This window comes from Haliotis rufescens, unplaced genomic scaffold (genome assembly GCF_023055435.1).
Source record: "Haliotis rufescens isolate VD_foot unplaced genomic scaffold, xgHalRufe1.0.p SCAF_46, whole genome shotgun sequence".
Lineage (NCBI taxonomy): Eukaryota > Metazoa > Mollusca > Gastropoda > Lepetellida > Haliotidae > Haliotis > Haliotis rufescens.
Genome location: NW_025964179.1, coordinates 419,836 through 444,029, shown reverse-complemented (window position 1 = coordinate 444,029; position 24,194 = coordinate 419,836). Strand labels below are relative to the sequence as shown.

The window sequence follows — 24,194 nt, the reverse complement described above, 5'->3', positions numbered from 1 at the left end:
GCCTGACCATGTGAACATTCACTCCAGCCTGACCACGTGAACATTCACTCCAGCCTGACCTATTGAAGATTCACTCCAGCCTGACCACGTGAACATTCACTCCAGCCTGGCCACGTGAACATTCACTCCAGCCTGACCATGTGAACATTCACGCTAGCCTGACCATGTGAACATTCACTCCAGCCTGACCACGTGAACATTCACTCCAGCCTGACCACGTGAACATTCACTCCAGCCTGACCATGTGAACATTCACTCCAGCCTGACCATGTGAACATTCACTCCAGCCTGACCACGTGAACATTCACTCCAGCCTGACCACGTGAACATTCACTCCAGCCTGACCATGTGAACATTCACTCCAGCCTGACCATGTGAACATTCACTCCAGCCTGACCTATTGAAGATTCACTCCAGCCTGACCACGTGAACATTCACTCCAGCCTGACCATGTGAACATTCACTCCAGCCTGACCACGTGAACATTCACACCACATGAACATTCACTCCGGCCTGACCACGTGAACATTCCCTACCGACATGGTTTTATTAAAAAAAGGCACACACATCAAACATGCATTAACAAGCAAGGGCCCTGTTCAACAAATTGACCTTAGCTCTAGGATTGTCCCAAGTCTATGTTCAATTACTGCAATTACAATTGTCTTAGCGCCAAGATCGCAATGTGGAAAGTAAAGAGGTGAAATAGAGTTAAACGTCGCATCCAAGATTATTGCACCTTGTTTTTAGAGTGCCAGGCAGGATAACAACAAGTACCATCTTTTAACAACTTTTGATGTTATGGTGAGGTCTGGGATGAAACCCCTGACCTTCCACTCTCCGGGGAGACGCTCTACCACTAGACCACGGAGGCAGTAAACAATGTGGAGGGAGTTCTAGCCTTACAAGGGGTTAATTCCGACATGGGCTCCCAATTACATACCCCTGTGCACCAGCTGGGGCCTTGGAAAGCAGTTGTGACTTGATGCTGTCTGCGGTGGGGTCACTCCCGACAGGTACTTCCAGCTTGACAGCCTAAGAGTAAGACACAGAAACAGGAGTGACTGAATGTTGTTTTACGCTGCAATATTTCAGATTTATCATTGCAATAAATAAGGCTGGAACAAGCATACCACATAGTTACAACCATGAGAAGGGATTCATGACACCATAAATGGGAACTGTTTGGTCACATTGGGAACTGATTGTCACAATGGGATCTGTGTGGTCACAATGGGATCTGGATGGTCACAGTGGGATCTGGGTGGTCACAATGGGATCTGTGTGGTCACAGTAGGATCTGGATGGTCACAATGGGAACTGGGCCATCACAATGGGAACTGATTTTCACCATAGGATCTGGGTGGTCACATGGGTACTGATTGTCACAATTGGATCTGGGTGGTCACAAAGGGAATTGGATGGTCACAATGGGATCTGGGTGGTCAAAATTGGATCTGGGTGGTCACATGGGAACTGATTGTCACAATGGGAATTGGATGGTCACAATGGGATCTGGGTGATCACAATTCAGGCAACATGCTAACTCTCCCAGAAACCTTCAAGGTAATCTCTGGGAAGGTTAGCTAATAATGCCAAGATCCACTACGTGTTTGTTGAGCTATGATAGCAATAAGTCTATGTAATCTATAGAGTAATGAGAGTTGTCGACCATTTCAGGGATTGTACCTTCGCATCCACATCACCGATGTCAATTCCTCCCTCGTGGTGGAAGAGAATGGAGTCAGCGTATCGGTGAGAGAATATACAAACATAGAATTCTTCATTCTGAAACACAAACAAACATAAATTACAGTTCAAATACATGTTCACAACAGTTCAAATACATGTTCACAACAGTTCAAATACATGTTCACAACAGTTCATAGTCTCCAAGTAACTCTTATAAGAATTTAGAAGTTGTAGCATATGCTATCCATTATGTAGAAACAATGAACATCTGTCATTTTATTGAATAATATCAAACGTTTTTATCACATACACAAGAAAGAAGTTGTTGGGAAATCAATATCAAATTTCTCAAATTAGATCACAGCTAATACGATACAATGGGTGTTCTTCATTTGGGTCATGCGTAGTACAATTACATCCAATATTGTACTCCAAACCTCCACGTCAACGCTGCTTGAGCTGCATGTACAATGGGAGTTACACTGATGACTGGGCAGTGGTTTCATGGGCATTGAGTGGAGAGTGGAAAGTGCTGTTACGTTAACTCCTTGCACTGACACGCTGTCTGTGGAACTCAAGTATTTGGTCCTAAGACCAACTGTAGAGACTAACATTTTTAGTCCACCTGTCTTTAATATGATAACATACAGCAAAACCCTTAAAAATGGCAAATTTCTAATAGTCCTTATGATACCTTAACTATTGGGCAGTTTGGCAAGGTCGACAGAACCAGTGCTAATTTCTATCGCTGCTAAGGCAGATGGAGGAGTTGCCCTTTGTGATGAATGTGATATCCAGGGATTTATCTAGACAAGGCTCCCGTTTTACAAAGCTATCGTAAGGCTACGACTATCGTAACTCCCATAGTTTAACATAGACTTACGACAGTCGTAACGGTACAATTGTTTTGTAAAACAGGACCCTGCTCAGAGGGAATTTATTACCTTTCCTCAGTATTTATGAAAATAACATTAAAAATATCCAATTTTGAATGTAACGTTTTCCCCCCAATTTGGCTGCCAAAGGCACCAAGTTTGAATTCTGATATCTCTCTAAAGTAGTCACTCATCCTCATTCGATTACAAGTTAATGTTTTACACATAATTAAGGACAGAAACAATAGTGTCAAACCAACAATTATCAGTACAAATTAATCCGCCAAGGTATGCAACTGGAAAGGGTTTCTTTCGGACAAAGACATGTTAAAGTGACTGTCAAACTCGGCCATAACACTGAAACCCAAATCCTACACCAAGAAAGACAGAAACAAACAAAGTACAGTCCAGCAAGATGTTCGCGTCAGTTCTATTTCTCAAGTAGCTAAATAAAATCAGACGTTATGTCATATCATGTTCAGTACGTAGAAATAATAAGTGAGTTTGGTTAATGCTTTTTTTATCAATATTCCAGTTATATCACGGCGAGTCAGCTTGATGAGGGGGGAAAGCCTGGAGTGATGCAGGTCTTAGATGATAATGTTTACCACTTTAGTGAAAGAGTGAGTGAGTGAGTATGGTTTTACGCCACTTTTAGCAATATTTTCGCAATATCACGGCGGGGGAGACCAGATATGGGCTTCACACATTGTACCAATGTCGGGAATCGAACCCGGGTCTTCGGCGTGACGAGCGAACGCTTTAACCACTAGGCTACCCGACCGCCCCCTTTAGTGAAAGAAACCCTTCAGCACAGGTATGGTGCTGACAAATCTAGAACTCAATGATTCAAACCCACGACCATAGGTTTCTTATATGCCAAAGGGATGCAACTCTGCACAGCAAATGGTGTTACCTTAGACAACTGGGCCACCCATGCCCCCTCAGAAACAATGAACAAGCTGTCATTTTTATTGACAATATGTAATGTTTTTATCACATACATAAATAGTTGCTGGGAAGTCACTATCTAAACCTGAGCATGGGGAGATTGTATTTACCTGTTGATGAGCTACAAACGGTTCGATGACAAAATGTTTCAGTTTTCCTGTTGAAGCACCAATCTGTGAAAGAAAAAGAACAATGTTGTAACTACCAATAAGACGTGTGACGAATGAATCAGTTGACATTTTACCTGAGCACTGGCCTGTACAGTAAGTGAGTTGGGTTTAACGCCGCTTTTAACAGTATTCCAGTTATATCACAGCTAGTCAACTTAATGTGGGAGGAAAGCCCGAACTGATGCAGGTCTTAGATGTTTACCACTTCGGTGAAACCTACGAGCACGGGTATAGTGCTGGCAAACCTAGAAACATAATCGGGGCCAACCGGGATTCGAACCCACAATCATAGGTTTCTGGCATGCCCAAGGGACGCAACTCTGCACAGAGAATCGCAGTACCTTAGACGACTGGGGCACCCGTGTCCCCTCCTAAATATCAATCAAATGGGCATCGATGGGACTCGGCAGCAAGCAGTCAGGCTGGAGAAACATCAGGTCTGAAATCTGTTGTGACACAAATGCTTTACTTCTTAAATTAATGCAGCAATTCATTGACCAGTATTTCTGTTAGGTCAGGGCGTGTCAGCATGATGCTGGAGATCCTTGACTTGCACCACGTTGGTGAAACCCACCAGCACAAGTATGGTGCTGAAAACCTAGAATCATGATCAGGTTAAATTTGGGATTCGAACCTGTAATTTTCAGATGTTTGTCCCAACAAAGGGGTGTAACTCTGCACAAGGAATTATGTGACCTCTGACCCCTATTGGGGGCTGCCCTTACCATCAAAAGGCTGGTTGTTTGGTGGACAAAGAACGGGAAGTGATATTAGTGCTGATGACCTAAGTTCTCGTAGTTTATCACTGACTTTCAACAGTTAAGTGCAAAAATCACAATAAGGAATTGGGCCTGATACAATATTACTCCAGTGCAATTTGAATAAGAATTCTGTTCAAAGATGTGTCTATATAGAAGAATCTTGTTTTGTAATAAAACTGTCTGCAGGTTAGTTTCGTGTCAGCAGACACATCAGAGTTCCTTCACCACTGCTGAGCTTGACACAGTAGCCTTACCATAAACCATAAAATCCGGGCCCACTTGCACAAAGCGATCTTGGCGTGACGACTATTGTAAGCCCATGTTAAAGTAAGGGAGTTACGATCATCTTAGCGCAAAGATTGCTTTGTGCAAATGAACCCTGGTGCCTAGCCAGCATAACTAAATTGCCTCACAAACATATTTAACCCGTGAAGATTAGAAAACTCATGCTTGCTGTTGAAGGCAACTATGGTTGTTGTAAGAGGCGAATAACGGGATCGGTGGTCAAACTTGCTGACTTGGTTGATGCATGTCATCCTATCCCATTTGCGTGGATTGATGCGAATGATGCCAATCACTGGATTGTCTGGTCCAGACTCAATTATTTACAGACCGCATTCAAATAACTGAAATAATGCTGAGTGTGGCATCAACAACAAACAAGCAATCAAAATCTAGTCGCATCAAAATTAACCTGATGTGAAACAGGACAGAGCTACGTGGTGGAAGAGCTGAGGCAGAGGTTTCAGACTACATGTACTTATTTTCACCAACTTTCTGCGATTATGAGTATTATGAGATGAGAAATCTTTACAAATCTCTTAGTATACATGGCAAATGGAGCATGTCTCTCAGTATACACTTCGTAATGATGCATGTTCTCTGACAAAACCTACAAAATCAATAACCGTTGGATGAATCTAATAATCACAGCTTCAAGCCGGCATCATAATTTTCAATGGCAGCATAATGATCTACCCACGACAGGTTGACGGAAGGAACTGGTGATCAATAGTTCTGTATGGTAAACGGTAATAATCAGCACCAATTACGGAAGGCTTGGTGAATTCCTGATCAATAATACATGAAGCAAAACATGAAACATTCCTGGACAAGAAGCACACAGTTTAGGAGGCATTGTCACACGAGGAACAATCGTTATTAATGACAAGGTTCAGGATAATTAAACAACTAGTGCTTAGCTGGAAATAGATTCATTCTGTCAAGGTCAGGGTAAAGGTCATTAGTTTCTGACTTCAGCTCTTGGCCTATTGCTTTTTTCTCTCAGACCTAATTATAAAGATTTACAAACAGTTAAATAATTAAGACACATTTCCTCTATATGACGGTCTGTTAATAATCATGTCTGGACCAGACAATCCATTGATTGATATCATGAGCATTGATCCACGCAATTGGGATCGATGACATGCATCAACCAAGTCAGCGAGCCTGACCACCCGATCCCATTAGTCGCCTCTTACGACAAGCATGGGTTGCTGATTACCTATTCTAACCCAGATCTTCACGGGTCTCTACACAAATGGGAAACAATGACATGCATTAACCAAGTCAGCGAGTCTGACCACCCGATCCAGTAAGTTGCTTCTTTCGACACAATAAAACATAGGAGCCATGTCTTTGTTCTTGCTAGCTTAAAGTTTGATAATGTTATTGGATAATAAATGCCTATGTGTAAAAATGTTCATTTGAAATTTTCCTGCAGATACTATTGATCACATAATTAAAGTGTTTCTTTTATCAATTAATAATCAGACAGTGACAATCTCAGATGTTTATCAAAGGAACAATATTGACATCTTGGCCTATTGATTGAAATGTGAAATAGAAGATACATATGTCTGGCCAAGGTAACCTACCGGTATATATAGAATATACCAGACAGCTGCTGAGACAGATCATAGGCCATGACGTCACAGAAACAATAACAGAATTTAACATGATGGGAGAAAACAGCTGGATGACGACCAGGAATCAATGGCCGGTCGCCGGTATGTGGAAGCCAACTGCGGCAAGCACAGCCTGGCTCGGAGTCTCATGCATGGAAGATCTCATGCTTTATGTTGGATGCATGGATTTATCCAAGGCTTCTTGGGTTCAGAGAGCCAGCACTCTGCAATGACCCCTGAAGGTCACCTCTGTCACAATGGTCATGGTGATGACAAGGCAAGATTATGTAGGGTTAGAAATTGAGGTGGGTGTTGTTGGTTGGTGTTGTTGGTTTGTTGTTTAACGCCGCACTCAGCAATATTCCAGCTATATGACGGCGGTCTGTAAATAATAGAGGCTGGACCAGACAATCCAGTGATTAATATCACCAGCATCGATCCATGCAATTGGGATCGATGACATGCATTAACCAAGTCAGCGAGCCTGACCACACGATCCCGTTAGTCGCCTTTTACGACAAGCAGAGTCACCTTTTACGGCAAGCATGGGTTGCTGAAGACCAATTCTACCCCGAAATCTTCACGGGTCAATTGAGGTGGGTCTTGGGGCCCTTGAGATTTGTTTGACTCCAGGGAGCACCTAAACCAACAGGGTTCATATTCGATTAGCCTGGCACATTTCTATGAATTTTCCTTGAGTATTATGCCAGCTTTCTATGATATATAAGCAACAAAATCAACTTTATTCAGTTGATTTAAACTTTCGCTTTCTCTTTGGTCGAGGTATTAATTTGCTTATCACTGATTTATCACGAGAAAAAAACATTAGTCTAAAAATATTTTTTCATGATTTTTCAATGACTTTTCTGTTTTACACTCGTGGGAAACTCAGGTTAAATTCCATGATTTTTCTCTGGATTCCATGACCCATAGGAACTCTGAAAAAAGGACCTCTTTGTCATCACTGTAATGTCGCAGATATTATGACGTTGTTTTCCCAAATACACTCAAATTCAATACATTTCTTATACTTGAAGTATTTACCCCTCCTCTTGAGCTCACTACAACCTGAGTTGTGTTCACGCTACAAAACACATTCAGTATCTGTGGTGGTTCAAATTCAATTTTAATTATGCCGGTCCAAATCTGACAGCGACCTTGCTGGCCATTGGTCCATCTTCAGGGTTAGAGAATAATGATTTGCTGCAGACTTGCCAACTGCCTTATGGTAAAAGTCCACAAGTCCTCCCTGAATATAACAAGACCCCGACGAGTCAACCCGAGTCTTGTCATCCATGTACTTTCCCCAAGGCCAGTGGGTTATATTGTCTGGGCTTGTTCATGGTAAATGACATTTGAATTGTGCTTTTCTACCTAAAGGATGAGGCATCAAATTTATTCAACTTCAATGTCAGTGGCAAGTTTCTCTTTTTCACAAGATTGTACTCATCAGTGTCCAGAATTAAGCCTGGAAGCTGTGGGTTCCTTTTCATAAACTAAAGTTCAGTGTTAAACATTTAGGGGGCTCTAGATTAAAAAATGAGGCGGGAACTTCCAAACACCCTGCATCACAGCATTTAACTGTCCCCAAATACCTACAACAAAAACGCAATCTGTATTCTCATCTCTTTCATAATGAAATACACCATAGCTGGTCCTTCCATACATTGCTGCTTCATGGAAATGTCTGTTGACAGATAATATATACGCAGATGCCTAGAACAGATATACGCAGATGCCTTGAACAGATCTATGCAGATGCCTTGAACAGATCTATGCAGATGCCTAGAACAGTTTCTCACAGAATCGAAAATTTAATAATTTAGTGCCAAAAGTTTGTGATAATGCTTACAAGTTTGTAAGCGTAGATATAAAAACCAACAATTCAAAATAAAACAAGACTAGTATGTTCATCTCCAAACTACTCTTTCCCCTCCCATCCAGCCATTTATCAAATTTTGTGTCAGAAAATACACTTCTAACTTCAGCTCCCTTATACCATCTGCCCATCACACTCCGACTGTCAAAGCTGGCAACATGTCATGTCAGACAAGTTTCAGGACCAAGTTATCCTTGTTTCTAAAGTTGATAGGCTAGCGGAGGAAAACTATTTATCATCACCGATCAATATTTGCTTGACCAGCCTCTGGCAAGTCAAAGTAAACAAAATGAGGCCATTTAGTCTCAGCCTGAGCAACACGCAGGCTTGTAGGGAGGAATGGACCAGGAGCTGATGTCTGTGTGTGGGGTGTTGAGGCTGGGGACCTACAGGAAGCTATACACCAGGGACATGTCTGTGTCAAAGGGTGTCACTGCACAACTGATGACTACTGTGTCAAAGGGTGTCACTGCACAACTGATGACTGCTGTGTAGGGTATCACTGTACAACTGATGACTGCTGTGAAGGGTGTCACTGTACAACTAATGACTGCTGTGTAGGGTGTCACTGTACAACTGATGACAGCTGTGTAGGCTATCACTGTACAACTGATGACTGCTGTGTTTCAGGGTGTCACTGTACAACTGATGACTGCCGTGAAGGGTGTCACTGTACAACTGATGACTGCTGTGTTTCAGGGTGTCACTGTACAACTGATGACTGCCGTGAAGGGTGTCACTGTACAACTGATGACATCTGTGAAGGGTGTCACTGTACAACTGATGACTGCTGTGTAGGGTGTCACTGTACAACTGATGACTGCTGTGTAGGGTGTCACTGTACAACTGACGACTGCTGTGTAGAGTGTCACTGTAGAACTGATGACTGCTGTGTAGGGTGTCACTGTACAACTGATGACAGCTGTGTAGGGTGTCACTGTACAACTGATGACTGCTGTGTAGGGTATCACTGTACAACTGATGACTGCCGTGAAGGGTGTCACTGTACAACTGATGACTGCTGTGTTTCAGGGTGTCACTGTACAACTGATGACTGCCGTGAAGGGTGTCACTGTACAACTGATGACTGCTGTGAAGGGTATCACTGTACAACTGATGACAGCCGTGAAGGGTGTCACTGTACAACTGATGACTGCTGTGTTTCAGGGTGTCACTGTACAACTGATGACTGCCGTGAAGGGTGTCACTGTACAACTGATGACTGCTGTGAAGGGTATCACTGTACAACTGATGACAGCTGTGTAGGGTTGTAAATGTACAACTGATGACTGCTGTGTTTTAGGGTGTCACTGTACAACTAATGACTGCTGTGTTTTAGGGTGTCACTGTACAACTGATGACAGCTGTGTTAAAGGGTGTCACTGTACAACTGATGACTACTGTGTTTTAGGGTGTCACTGTACAACTGATGACTGCTGTATAGGGTGTCACTGTACAACTGATGACTGCTGTGTTTTAGGGTGTCACTGTACAACTGATGACTGCTGTGTTAAAGGGTGTCACTGTACAACTGATGACTGCTGTGTAGGGTGTCACTGTACAACTGATGACTGCTGTGTTTTAGGGTGTCACTGTACAGCTGATGACAGCTGTGTAGGGTGTCACTGTACAACTGATGACAGCTGTGTAGGGTGTCACTGTACAACTGATGACAGCTGTGTAGGGTGTCACTGTACAACTGATGACTGCTGTGTAGGGTGTCACTGTACAACTGATGACTGCTGTGTAGGGTGTCACTGTACAACTGACGACTGCTGTGTAGAGTGTCACTGTAGAACTGATGACTGCTGTGTAGGGTGTCACTGTACAACTGATGACAGCTGTGTAGGGTGTCACTGTACAACTGATGACTGCTGTGTAGGGTATCACTGTACAACTGATGACTGCTGTGTTTGAGAGCATCATGGCCATGGCAGATTAACCATATGTCAAATGAAAAATCAGTTGTTGTTTTACTTCTTTAAATAAATTGATATAGATTAAAGTTAACCTCTGGCATAATAAGGCATAATGGTATCTTGCCTATTTTATATCTGATTAGAGACAGACAATTTGATGTAGCTGTGGAGGCAGATAACCGGCTAACTTTATCATCTGCACGGTATTGACATGAGACTTAACCATGTTAACTTATCCACCATCCTCAACACGAGACAACTTGGTTATCACAGAATTCATGGGAATATACAGCTCCATAACTAGATGGTGTTCATATTTTCAGTGCCGGCAGACTGGAAAATGAGAGACTGCCAAGAAATATTTACTCCTTTGTCACAGTGACGAATGCTGTTATTTCACACTGAGCAAAACAGAACTGTGCCTTTAGCAGTGTTGTATGCAGGCTCCATATCCAACATATCAATATACACAGAAGTGTGGTATGCAGGTTCCATATCCAACATGTGAATATACATTATATAGCAGTGTGATATACTGACTATACCACACATATCAATATACACAGAAGTGTGGTATGCAGGTTCCATATCCAACATGTGAATATACATTATATAGCAGTGTGATATACTGACTATACCACACATATCAATATACACAGAAGTGTTGTATGCAGGTTCCATATCCAACATGTGAATATACATTATATAGCAGTGTGATATACTGACTATACCACACATATCAATATACACAGAAGTGTTGTATGCAGGTTCCATATCCAACATGTGAATATACATTATATAGCAGTGTGATATACTGACTATACCACACATATCAATATACACAGAAGTGTTGTATGCAGGTTCCATATCCAACATGTGAATATACATTATATAGCAGTGTGATATACTGACTATACCACACATATCAATATACACAGAAGTGTTGTATGCAGGTTCCATATCCAACATGTGAATATACATTATATAGCAGTGTGATATACTGACTATACCACACATATCAATATACACAGAAGTGTTGTATGCAGGTTCCATATCCAACATGTGAATATACATTATATAGCAGTGTGATATACTGACTATACCACACATATCAATATACACAGAAGTGTTGTATGCAGGTTCCATATCCAACATGTGAATATACATTATATAGCAGTGTGATATACTGACTATACCACACATATCAATATACACAGAAGTGTTGTATGCAGGTTCCATATCCAACATGTGAATATACATTATATAGCAGTGTGATATACTGACTATACCACACATATCAATATACACAGAAGTGTTGTATGCAGGTTCCATATCCAACATGTGAATATACATTATATAGCAGTGTGATATACTGACTATACCACACATATCAATATACACAGAAGTGTTGTATGCAGGTTCCATATCCAACATATCAATATACATTATATAGCAGTGTGATATACTGACTATACCACACATATCAATATACACAGAAGTGTTGTATGCAGGTTCCATATCCAACATATCAATATACATTATATAGCAGTGTGATATACTGACTATACCACACATATCAATATACACAGAAGTGTTGTATGCAGGTTCCATATCCAACATGTGAATATACATTATATAGCTGTGTAATATACTGACTATACCACACATATCAATATACACAGAAGTGTTGTATGCAGGTTCCATATCCAACATATCAATATACATTATATAGCAGTGTGATATACTGACTATACCACACATATCAATATACACAGAAGTGTTGTATGCAGGTTCCATATCCAACATATCAATATACATTATATAGCAGTGTGATATACTGACTATACCACACATATCAATATACACAGAAGTGTTGTATGCAGGTTCCATATCCAACATATCAATATACATTATATAGCAGTGTGATATACTGACTATACCACACATATCAATATACACAGAAGTGTTGTATGCAGGTTCCATATCCAACATATCAATATACATTATATAGCAGTGTGATTTACTGACTATATCCCACATATCAATATACACAGAAGTGTTGTATGCAGGTTCCATATCCAACATATCAATATACATTATATAGCAGTGTGATTTACTGACTATATCCCACATATCAATATACACAGAAGTGTTGTATGCAGGTTCCATATCCAACATATCAATATACATTATATAGCAGTGTGATTTACTGACTATATCCCACATATCAATATACACAGAAGTGTTGTATGCAGGTTCCATATCCAACATATCAATATACATTATATAGCAGTGTGATTTACTGACTATATCCCACATATCAATATACACAGAAGTGTTGTATGCAGGTTCCATATCCAACATATCAATATACATTATATAGCAGTGTGATTTACTGACTATATCCCACATATCAATATACATTATATAGCTGTGTAATATACTGACTATATCACACATATCAATATACATTATATAGCAGTGTGATATACTGACTATATAACACATATCAATATACACAAAAGTGTTGTATGCAGGTTCCATATCCAACATATCAATATACATTATATAGCAGTGTGATTTACTGACTATATCCCACATATCAATATACATTATATAGCTGTGTAATATACTGACTATATCACACATATCAATATACATTATATCATGTTATATAGCAGTGTGATATACTGACTATATAACACATATCAATATACACAAAAGTGTGGTATGCAGGTTTTAGATCACACATATCAATATACATTATATATAGCTGTGTAATATACTGACTATATCACACATATCAATATACACAGAAGTGTTGTATGCAGGTTTTAGATCACACATATCAATATACATTATATAGCTGTGTAATATACTGACTATATAACACATATCAATATACATTACATAGCAGTGTGATATACTGAATATATCACACATATCAATATACACAAAGTGTGGTATGCAGGTTCTATATCACACATATCAATATACATTATATAGCAGTGTGAAATACTGACTATATCCCACATATCAATATACATTATATAGCTGTGTAATATACTGACTATATCACACATATCAATATACACAGAAGTGTTGTATGCAGGTTCCATATCCAACATATCAATATACATTATATAGCTGTGTAATATACTGACTATATCACCCATATCAATATACACAGAAGTGTGGTATGCAGGTTCTATATCACACATATCAATATACATTACATAGCAGTGTGATATACTGAATATATCACACATATCAATATACACAGAAGTGTGGTATGCAGGTTCTCTATCACACATATCAATATACATTATATAGCAGTGTGATATACTGACTATATTACACATATCAATATACACAGAAGTGTGGTATGCAGGTTCTCTATCACACACATATTGCGTAAAACGATACAGCAAGGTCATGATACGATATGTATCACGATACGACTTGTATCGTGATACACATATTTACGTCAAATCACTTCGAACCCCGACCATAAATACTTCAGAGCAGGTTCCAAAGGAAAAGCTAGCTGTAGACACAGGTTCATAGCAGCTCTTTAGTTGTCAACTTGAAAAGCTAATTACAACACATTTTGAAAAATATTGACTGACAAAAACGCTGGGGAGGGGGTAATTAAACAACTAGAAGTAATTCATATTAGCAAGAGTATTGTCTTGTATCGATAAAGAATGTATCATGTATAGTATCCTCACATGAAAACTCACGATGCAGGGTACACCGATGTATCGTTTTACCCGAACACACATCAATATAGCAGTGTCATATACTGACTATATTACACATATGGATATACACAACTGTGTGATATACTGACAAAACTACACATATCTATATACACAAGAGTGTGGTATGCGGGTTATATCACACAGGAATCGGGAATATTGCCATCTACCTTGAAGTCTTTGCCCAGTTTGCCGTTGAGCCACTCCCTACAGCCGGCCAGGTCAGCCCCAGCCTTGATTAGCCCCAGCTTCCCCCGTCTCTTGATCAGCTGGTCAGGCTTCACAACCAGCTTCGACTGAAATAACAAATACTTTCATGATATCATAGAAGACGTGAGAAGGGGTCCAACATCGTGTTCAAGATTATTGTACAGAAAACAACGTTTATAAAGAACACGCTTATAACGAACTGACGGATGTAAAGAACTTACTTTTTTTGTCCTGACTATTTGCTGTAGTTATGCTGTATATATGCTTATGAAGAACTACGGTTATAACGAACTAAAATTAGTGGTCCCTTTGAGTTCGTTAAGACCATAATTACTGTACTTATATTCAGAGCTCCAGATAAGCTGCGTATCTGCGTAAAATACGCATCAGAAATGCAGAAATATGCAGTAAAATCAAATCCAAGCGCATCAAATACGCAACGAACATTACAGATAAGCTACAAAAATAAAACTTGTGTGTATCATCAAAATATTGTGAAGTAACCCTGCGTATTTGATTAGCAAATCAGCAACTTATTTTGAAATTATAAACGGGCATTCCATCAACCTTGCCAAGCTCCACGATGACAGTTACATCACGATCATTTGCCATCACACTTTCTTGTGGAAGTATCGTGGTATTTTTGAGTCCTATAAAGCTCTAGAACCTACACGACACCAGTTTGCAGGGACTAGATGAATAGTGTTTTTAAATATTTAACTTAAATACCCACATGTGTAAAAACTAGTGGGTAACAGAAATTTGAATACCCAGATAGAACTACTGATACATAATGATTTTAAAATGCATTGGTAAAATACCAACAATACCAAAAGCTTATCTGGAGCTCTGCTTATATAGCAATGTGCCTGCATGTTTGTGGCTGCTTGTACTGGTCCAGACTCAGACACATCATGCCAGTTCTTGCATTATCACCTTAGTGCTGAGCACCAGGAAGGGTAAAAACAAGTACCATCCAGTAACATCTTCTGAAATGAAGTGGTCAGAGGATCGAACCATGGACCTTTCGCTCTCAATGCAGAAGCTCTATCCACTAGACCACGGAGGCTGTCCCATTATTTGAAAGAATTTCTCACCAAATCTTTCAATCATCAATATTTGATGTATTTTAAAGAAAAAAAAAAGATCCTAAGAATCAACAAATGCCATGTTAATGTTGAAATAACATGTCCCCTATGCTCACAATATATGTACAATATTTGTCAAATGTGATGTAAAATTAAATTAGAAAGACTCTCGGCTATAAGCAAACACAATCTACACATACTGTCATCTAGATTGTGCCCGGCAGGAAAATATTACTTTGAAACGTATTCCATAAAATACTGGAAAATCATAATATTGGCTCTCGGACTTACATACAAAATAACATTGTTTGCTGGACAGGCTTGATGGCTTGAACAAATGTGTTCAGCACCTTACACTAGTTTCTGAGACAAGCAAAAAGGTTTCATAATTCCTGTTTCACACAACATACTTATTTCAACAATACCTCTGCTGGTCCTGGTGTGTGGGTGTGTGGTGTGGTGTGGTGTGGTGTGGTGTGGTGTGGTGTGGTGTGGTGTGGTGTGGTGTGGTGTGGTGTGGTGTGGTGTGGTGTGGTGGGTGTGTGGTGTGGTGTGGTGTGGTGTGGTGTGGTGTGGTGGGTGTGTGGTGTGGTGTGGTGTGGTGTGGTGTGGTGTGGTGTGGTGTGGTGTGGTGTGGTGTGGTGTGGTGTGGTGTGGTGTGGTGTGGTGTGTGGTGTGTGCGTGGTGTGGTGGGTGTGTGCGTGGTGTGGTGTGGTGTGGTGTGTGCGTGGTGTGTGCGTGGTGTGTGCGTGGTGTGTGCGTGGTGTGGTGTGTGCGTGGTGTGGTGTGGTGTGGTGTGGTGTGGTGTGTGCGTGGTGTGGTGTGTGCGTGGTGTGGTGTGGTGTGTGCGTGGTGTGGTGTGTGGTGTGGTGTGGTGTGGTGTGGTGTGGTGTGGTGTGTGCGTGGTGGGTGTGTGGTGTGGTGTGGTGTGGTGTGGTGTGGTGTGGTGTGGTGTGGTGTGGTGTGGTGGGTGTGTGGTGTGGTGTGGTGTGGTGTGTGGTGTGTGCGTGGTGTGGTGGGTGTGTGCGTGGTGTGGTGTGGTGTGGTGTGGTGTGTGCGTGGTGTGTGGGTGGTGTGGTGTGTGCGTGGTGTGGTGTGGTGTGGTGTGGTGTGGTGTGGTGTGGTGGGTGTGTGGTGTGGTGTGGTGGGTGTGTGGTGTTGCGTGGTGTGTGCGTGGTGTGTGCGTGGTGTGGTGTGGTGTGGTGTGGTGTGGTGTGGTGTGGTGTGTGCGTGGTGTGTGCATGCTGCGTGCGTGTTGTGTTGTGTTGTGTTGTGGCGTGTGCGTGGTGTGTTGTGTGCGTGCGTCCGTGCATGACGTCCGTGCTTGGACCGTGTCTGGAATGCCAAGTCCATGACATATTACACCAGTCACAAAACGGTAATCACAAGTATATGTACATGGAAACACTGAGGACTATTGCCCACCTCTGTGAGCAGCCATGGGTTCTCCTGAGTGAGTTTGTCCCAGTTCACACCTTCCGTCACCTCCGCTACTCTGTTCTTCATGGCCTCATCATTTAGGAACTTGTTCAAGAGTTCCTTCCCCTTGGATTCATATATCGCCTTGGCGGACATCTTGGATTGTTTCTGTAATTATTTTATTCTGAAATATAGAAACAGTAAGTCAAGTAAGAGTTTTCTATAAATTCTGTAACTTTCAAGCCAGTCAAGGATGGAGTTTTGCTTCTGACGATCGTGGATATTCTCGCTACTCAAGCACAGCATCGATGTTAACTACTGTCATATTTCCATCAAACCATGTACAGTTGCAATGCATGGATAGTTTGATCAATGGTCACACCCTACATAGACAAACTTCGACTGGTCCTATGAGATTTTTCAGCTGGGGCTAAAAGACTGCTTAGCAAATCCATGTAACAGAAATAATAACCAGAGAACACTTTCCAAGCTGCCAGCTTAATACCCCATATGATCAAACTAGTTCAACACCATCCTTCCTTCCTTCATTGAGTGTCAGCACACCAAGCCACAGCTGTCACCCCAACAGTGGTCAACTGTCCCTGTGGGGAGGGGAGTGAACTTTAATGTTTTCAGTTTTAATGAAGCCGAAAGGTCACCAGTGTTTCAGCAATATCATTGAAGTGTATGAGCTTGATTAATGATGCTGTGAAATGTACCGTATTTTCTTGAGTATAGTGCACACTTTTTTTCGAAAAAACACAGCTGTGTAGAAGGGGGTGCGCATTATACATGAATTATGAGTTTGGATGTTTTTTTCCCCCATGGAAAGACATTACCGTAAGCACGAAACACCGGAAATACCATGTCAACAAATCCATACTGAAGTACGCAAAATAATCATGTAATTACACTGTCTGGCTATAAAAAGTGTTCTTTGTATATCTGGACTTATGTTTGTAACTTATTTCATTTATTTTATTCAAAATTCCTTATATCATTGTTTTTATTAATTTCGGCGAAATCGTGTGTGAAGCGATCGGAAGATCGCACAACTCACCGTTATTAACAGCAACCACGGTCAGAATACCGCTATTGACGCCTTGAAACAAACTTTAGTTGACAGAGAATGGATACATATATCATAAATGACATACTTTTACTCGTTTAAATTCATATTTGTTTTTGTTTGACGATTCTATGTCAACATGAAATTCAGTTACAAGACAGCATGTAAGGTCAGAGCTCCAGATAAGCTTTTGGTGTTGTGGGTATTTTACCAATGCATTTTAAAATCATTGGGTATCAGTAATTCTATCTGGGTATTCAAATTTCTGTTACCCACTAGTTTTTACACGTGGGTATTTAAGTTAAATATTTAAAAACACTATTCATCTAGTCCCTGCAAACTGGTGTCCTGTGGGTTCGAGAGCTTTATAGGACTCAAGAATACCACAATACTTCCACAAGAAAGTGTGATGGCAAATGATCATGATGTAAGTGTCATCGTGGAGTTTGGCAAGGTTAACGGAATGCCCGTTTATAATTTCAAAATAAGTTGCTGATTTGCTAATCGAATACGCAGGGTAACTTCACAATATTTTGATGATACACACAAGTTTTATTTTTGTAGCGTATCTGTAATGTTCGTTGCGTATTTGATACGCTTGGATTTGATTTTACTGGGTATTTCTGCATTTCTGATGCGTATTTCACGCAGATACGCAGCTTATTGGGAGCTCTGTCAGGTTGATGTTTAAAACCTGCAGTTGTGAGAGTGAGTGAGTGAGCTGGGTTCAGTGCTGCTTTCAACAGTTTTCATTTAATGGGTGGTAATATTACAGCATCTGCCTACTCCAAACTCATTGACCAACTATCACCCGACCTATGTACACTTAATCCTGTTCAATTGCCTTCCAGTCTCATTGGCTTCCTCATCATGTGTTCTAATCATGTCATGGCCCAATCATGTCATGGCCCAATCATGTCATGGCCCAATCATGACATGGGCCAATCATGTCATGGCCCAACCATTTCATGGTCCAATCATGACATGGTCCAATCATGACATGGCCCAATCATGTCATGGCCCAATCATGACATGGCCCAACCATTTCATGGTCCAATCATGACATGGCCCAACCATTTCATGGCCAAATCATGTCATGGCCCAATCATGACATGACCCAATCATGACATGGCCCAATCATGTCATGGCCCAATCATTTCATGGTCCAATCATGACATGGCCCAATCATGTCATGGCCAAATCATGTCATGGCCCAATCATGACATGACCCAATCATGACATGGCCCAATCATGTCATGGCCCAATCATATTATGATATAATCATTTATGATTTAGATGGAAAAAAGCTTATAAACTTGCATGTGTTGCCAGACACAGATACTTATTTTGATGGCCGTCATCATCACACAATACCAAATCACCCGTCATTGTGATCACAGCTATATCACTGAATGAAAGGCATTTCCAGATGGTCGGGTATCTATGTATCATTTACTCTTGACAGACCCGGTATTCCATTCCCATTCACATCGTACGATGATTTGGGTAGGGCAGGGAGCCAAACATCACTAAATACACCGACAAGCCACATTCAGGACAGCCAAATGGAAGTATTGTGAAGACATTGGCTGGTGAGACGAACACCCTTCATTCATACATGTATTTACTGCCACCCTCTCCCTGCTCTCTCTACTGAACACGATTTGGCCCGGTCTGTGTAGCCTGTGACTCAATCTGAAGACACAGTCGATCATGGGTAGGAACTAAAATAGTGATGACGCAACAGTTACCCACCAAAACCACCATCCGACATAAGTGGAAAGTCTGGAAAACAATACCCTAGGTGTTGGGCAAACTTATGCAGGCTAGAAGGCTAGTACTGATTTCAAGGCTAGTGGGCTAGTACTGATTTAGAGGCCAGTGGGCTAGTACTGATTTAGAGGCCAGTGGGCTAGTACTGATTTAGAGGCCAGTGGGCTAGTACTGATTTAGAGGCTAGTGAATTAGTACTGATTTAGAGGCTAGTGAATTAGTACTGATTTAGAGGCTAGTGGGCTAGTACTGATTTAGAGGCCAGTGGGCTAGTACTGATTTAGAGGCTAGTGGGCTAGTACTGATTTAGAGGCTATTGAATTAGTACTGATTTAGAGGCCAGTGGGCTAGTACTGATTTAGAGGCCAGTGAATTAGTACTGATTTAGAGGCTAGTGAATTAGTACTGATTTAAAGGCTAGTGGGCTAGTACAGATTTAGAGGCCAGTGGGCTAGTACTGAGTTGGAGGCTAGTGAATTAGTACTGATTTAGAGGCTATTGAATTAGTACTGATTTAGAGGCTAGTGGGCTAGTACTGATTTAGAGGCCAGTGGGCTAGTACTGATTTAGAGGCTAGTGGGCTAGTACTGATTTAGAGGCTATTGAATTAGTACTGATTTAAAGGCTAGTGGGCTAGTACTGATTTAGAGGCCAGTGGGCTAGTACTGATTTGGAGGCTGGTGAATTAGTACTGATTTAGAGGCTATTGAATTAGTACTGATTTAGAAGCCAGTGGGCTAGTACTGATTTAGAGGCCAGTGGGCTAGTACTGATTTAGAGGCTAGTGGGCTAGTACTGATTTAGAGGCCAGTGGGCTAATACTGATTTAGAGGCCAGTGGGCTAGTACTGATTTAGAGGCTATTGAATTAGTACTGATTTAGAGGCTAGTGAATTAGTACTGATTTAGAGGCTAGTGGGCTAGTACTGATTAAGAGGCTATTGAATTAGTACTGATTTAGAGGCCAGTGGGCTAGTACTGATTTAGAGGCCAGTGGGCTAATACTGATTTAGAGGCCAGTGAATTAGTACTGATTTAGAGGCTAGTGAATTAGTACCGATTTAGAGGCTAGTGGGCTAGTACTGATTTAGAGGCTAGTGGGCTAGTACTGATTTAGAGGCCAGTGGGCTAGTACTGATTTGGAGGCTGGTGAATTAGTACTGATTTAGAGGCTAGTACTGATTTAGAGGCTATTGAATTAGTACTGATTAAGAGGCTATTGAATAAGTTCTGATTTAGGGACTAGTGGGCTAGTACTGATTTAGAGGCTAGTGAGTGTGTTCATTGATCTTAAAAATAGGTCTATGACATTAATACAAAACTCAATGCTATACTATAAGGACATCAACAAAGAGTACAAAATCAAATCTGTTTTTTTCACAATGACGTTTTTCACCAAAAAAACAGTCACCCGAAAAAAAATATGTTTGACCTGAGTCAGTAATCTGAGTCAGTATCAGTAATGATAGTATACACCTGGAATGAAAACGAGAATTCTCCATATTCACAACTGAAACATATCCCACACTCACATTTTCTCCCTGATAGCAACAAATATTCCATAGCAATTGAGGTGCAATTATTTTCAATAGCCAGCATGAAGTTCAGAACACAATTAACTCCAACAAGTTCACACACCGAACACCATTTTGTTCCCCTACTGACAAGCACCTGTTACACATTAACAATTAGCACACCCGATGAACACCTACAGCCATCTTCAACATTAACCTGGTTTTAATCAAATATGCAAACGAAACCACTCACATCACCAATCTCACACCCTATCAAATATTTACACCAACAAATCACTACAAATACAGAAGGCGAGAAAACCCAAGCATCTTGTTAGTCAATTTCCGGCCTAAGAGTTTTTCATTAGTTTCTTACAGCGCCAAACTGTAAATCTCCAGAAATCTCTCTCAGCCACTGCCAAGCCTCAAGAATTACTGTCCATGGATAAGACGTCTAGCAAAATCAATATACACGTTCCCCCTTCCTTTAAGGGGCCAGTACATGGATACTTGATCAATAACCAGTTCTCTGACGAATAGTATAGGCTGATGGAGGGGGTGTTTTATCACATTAACCTTGGATTATTCTAAAAGGCGAATGATTGCCTCATTCACAACTAATGTTCCACGATTGGCTTGAAATCATTAAGTGTTGGCTGATTCTGTCTGCTTGTGATGCAGACTCTGTATGGAGTACAGAACTGTTTAGTTATCAATGGCTGTGTCATAATTGAAAAGACACCAAGTCTTGTGTCTGTCAAAGTTGATAAGCCTTTGAATCTTTCAGTAAGCATCATCTTATTGAAACATCCGCGTTAACTATACAATGAACATACAGTTTCACAGTCATCTGTTTCTACACTGTGCTATGCTGGTTAATGTGCCAAATACATTCAACAATATTACTAAAATATACCAAATAAATTCAACAATATTACTCAATTACATCATACATATGTCTGGCAGGGCTGTATTGCCAAATAAGTTTGTTTGTTTGCTGGTTGGTTGTTTAACGCAGCACTCAGCAATATTCAAGCTAAATGATAGTGGTCTGTAAATAAACGAATCTGGACCAGACAATCCAGTGATTGACATCATGAGCATCGATCCACACAACTGGGATCGATGACATGCATCAACCAAGTCAGCGAGCCTGACCACCCGATCCCGTTAGTCGCCTCTTATGACCTGACCAAGCACAGTCGCCTTTTAGGGCAAGCATGGGTTGCTGAAGACCTATTCTACCCTGGATCTTCACGGGTCACCAAATAAATCATCAGTGGTCATGACACACAATAAGTATGAGTACATGTGTGTTCCATCATCAAAGGCAACAACTAGACACCCAACAAAACTTCTTTATAGATTTCAGCCAATTACACTTCCAAAGGCTTGAGGACTCTATAGCAAAATAATATTGTCATGATTATATCATAAACATTTTGGGGCATTGAACTTCTTGATGTGTACATGGTACACATTACAAATGCATGCATCATGTTGAATCTATACTTGACCTTCCTATGCTTACTAAAACATCAGGCATCATCTAAGCTGAACAGATTATTATTCCCGATTCACATAATTCAGTCACTTACGTGAAACTGACTCATGATATGCACAGATCTATCAACATGCTTCATATACTCTCTAGAAATAATGGAGAAAAGGGGACTATCAACACAGCGTTAGAAACTGACATTTTTAGCCTTCTAGTCCTAATAATGACAGCATATACCAAAACCCTTAAAAATGACAAATTTCTACAATTCCTTATGATACCTTAACTATTGGGCAGTTTGGCAAGGACAAATGCCAATTTCTAACGCATTCAAAATTCTGACACCTCTTCAAAGCATATCACACATTTTACATAAACTCATAACAGTTCATCCTGATATCTCATATCAAGCAAATTGCTCCGCTCTACAGAAACCCACATCAGCCTCAAAGATGGAGGACCATTATGTATCCTCCCGAATCAATGCATGTGAACATTCAACATGGCCATGAAGCCCCTATATCAATATCATGCATGTCATATGGCTCCCTTACCCTCTCAACTCTATCCTGAGGATCTTCACCTATCTCTGTACGTCTTTTGCTGCGGAACTCCCTGAACTCAATCGATAGATCGTGGGTGATAAAATCAGCCAATGAAAACCATCTAATTCGACATCTACAACATGCAAGAGTCAATAACCGTGTCTAATTGGAGGTACCATGTGATTCCCAGGGGAAATTCCAAGTTTGGCCACTTCTAATGAAGTGATCTGCCAAACAAAATTTAGTGGACATCAAGAAATTGATTTGTTCCATAGTGGATCCAATTTAAACATACCCTTGCGACAGACAGACATTCTGATGGAGTAGAGTAACACCACGATTTGTTTCTGTGGGAGAAGGGTTGGCTCAACTTCCATCTGGTCTTTTCAAGATACGAGCAAGAATGCTTAAAGAGGGTGTACAAAAAGAAGTAACTTCAGCACAGCAGAAACCTGGGTCACGGTTTTGGACTTTATGTTACACAGAATATTACAATATAGCTTGGGTCGTTGAGATGAAACAAAAACAAATTTGTGTATCTCATCATGTTGTTATTTGGCATGAATCTTTTTGGGTTGCTTGGTTTAGTGGAGAAAAGATAATGAACAAAAATCGTTTGGGATCACAAATAATTTTTCGGCCATTTTTTGTTGTGAAGAATGAGCATACAATTTCATAAAAATATCACCCAAGATATTCATCATTTTTAATGTTTATTGTTCAGTTTATATGTAATTTCATATTTTTTAAAAGCAGGATGTTCAGTCTTGTTACCATGGTTACAGTAACTTGTATATTTATTTATTTCCGAGAATGTTTGGAAGATTTTACAATTAGACTGCAGTGGCCAGAAGCTACAAAGCATTTCATCAATTATTCTGCATGTTTAAATAGTTCATTGTTACTACATCAATCAAACATGCAGTCGGACAACTAAGTACATTTATCCTGTTTTGTTGTTTTTTTCTAATGGAAGCTTTGGTCTCAACCAGTTGATCCACAAAACGAAAATAAAAATGTGTCACCTAAATATTCTAATGTCAAAATAAAAACAAGTTAAGAAAGATGCAGCTACTTTCGAGTGAGTTAGCATGGGCGAGTTGTTGAGTGAGTGAGTGAGGGTTTACTTTCAGCAATATTCTAGCAATATCTCAAATG

The 24,194-nt window shown here is 40.5% G+C and overlaps 1 protein-coding gene across 4 annotated transcripts in view; it reads right to left on the bottom strand.

Annotated features, from left to right (window-relative positions):
• The window catches only part of LOC124141569 (ATP-citrate synthase-like), a 76,731-nt gene that overhangs the window by 39,648 nt on the left and 12,889 nt on the right, over positions 1-24,194 (bottom strand). For 3 of the 4 annotated variants that reach the window (XM_046509564.2, XM_046509563.2, XM_046509565.2), the window contains exons 2-6: positions 16,642-16,819; positions 14,089-14,214; positions 3,629-3,691; positions 1,690-1,788; positions 944-1,035 (exon numbers count right to left, since the gene is read on the bottom strand). In XM_046509564.2, coding sequence (XP_046365520.2) covers positions 944-1,035; positions 1,690-1,788; positions 3,629-3,691; positions 14,089-14,214; positions 16,642-16,791 — 530 coding nt within the window. In that variant the 5' untranslated portion in view covers positions 16,792-16,819. Of the gene's footprint in view, positions 1-943; positions 1,036-1,689; positions 1,789-3,628; positions 3,692-14,088; positions 14,215-16,641; positions 16,820-23,045; positions 23,069-24,194 lie in introns of those variants that run through there. The other variant, XM_048383210.1, reaches the window with a different exon arrangement.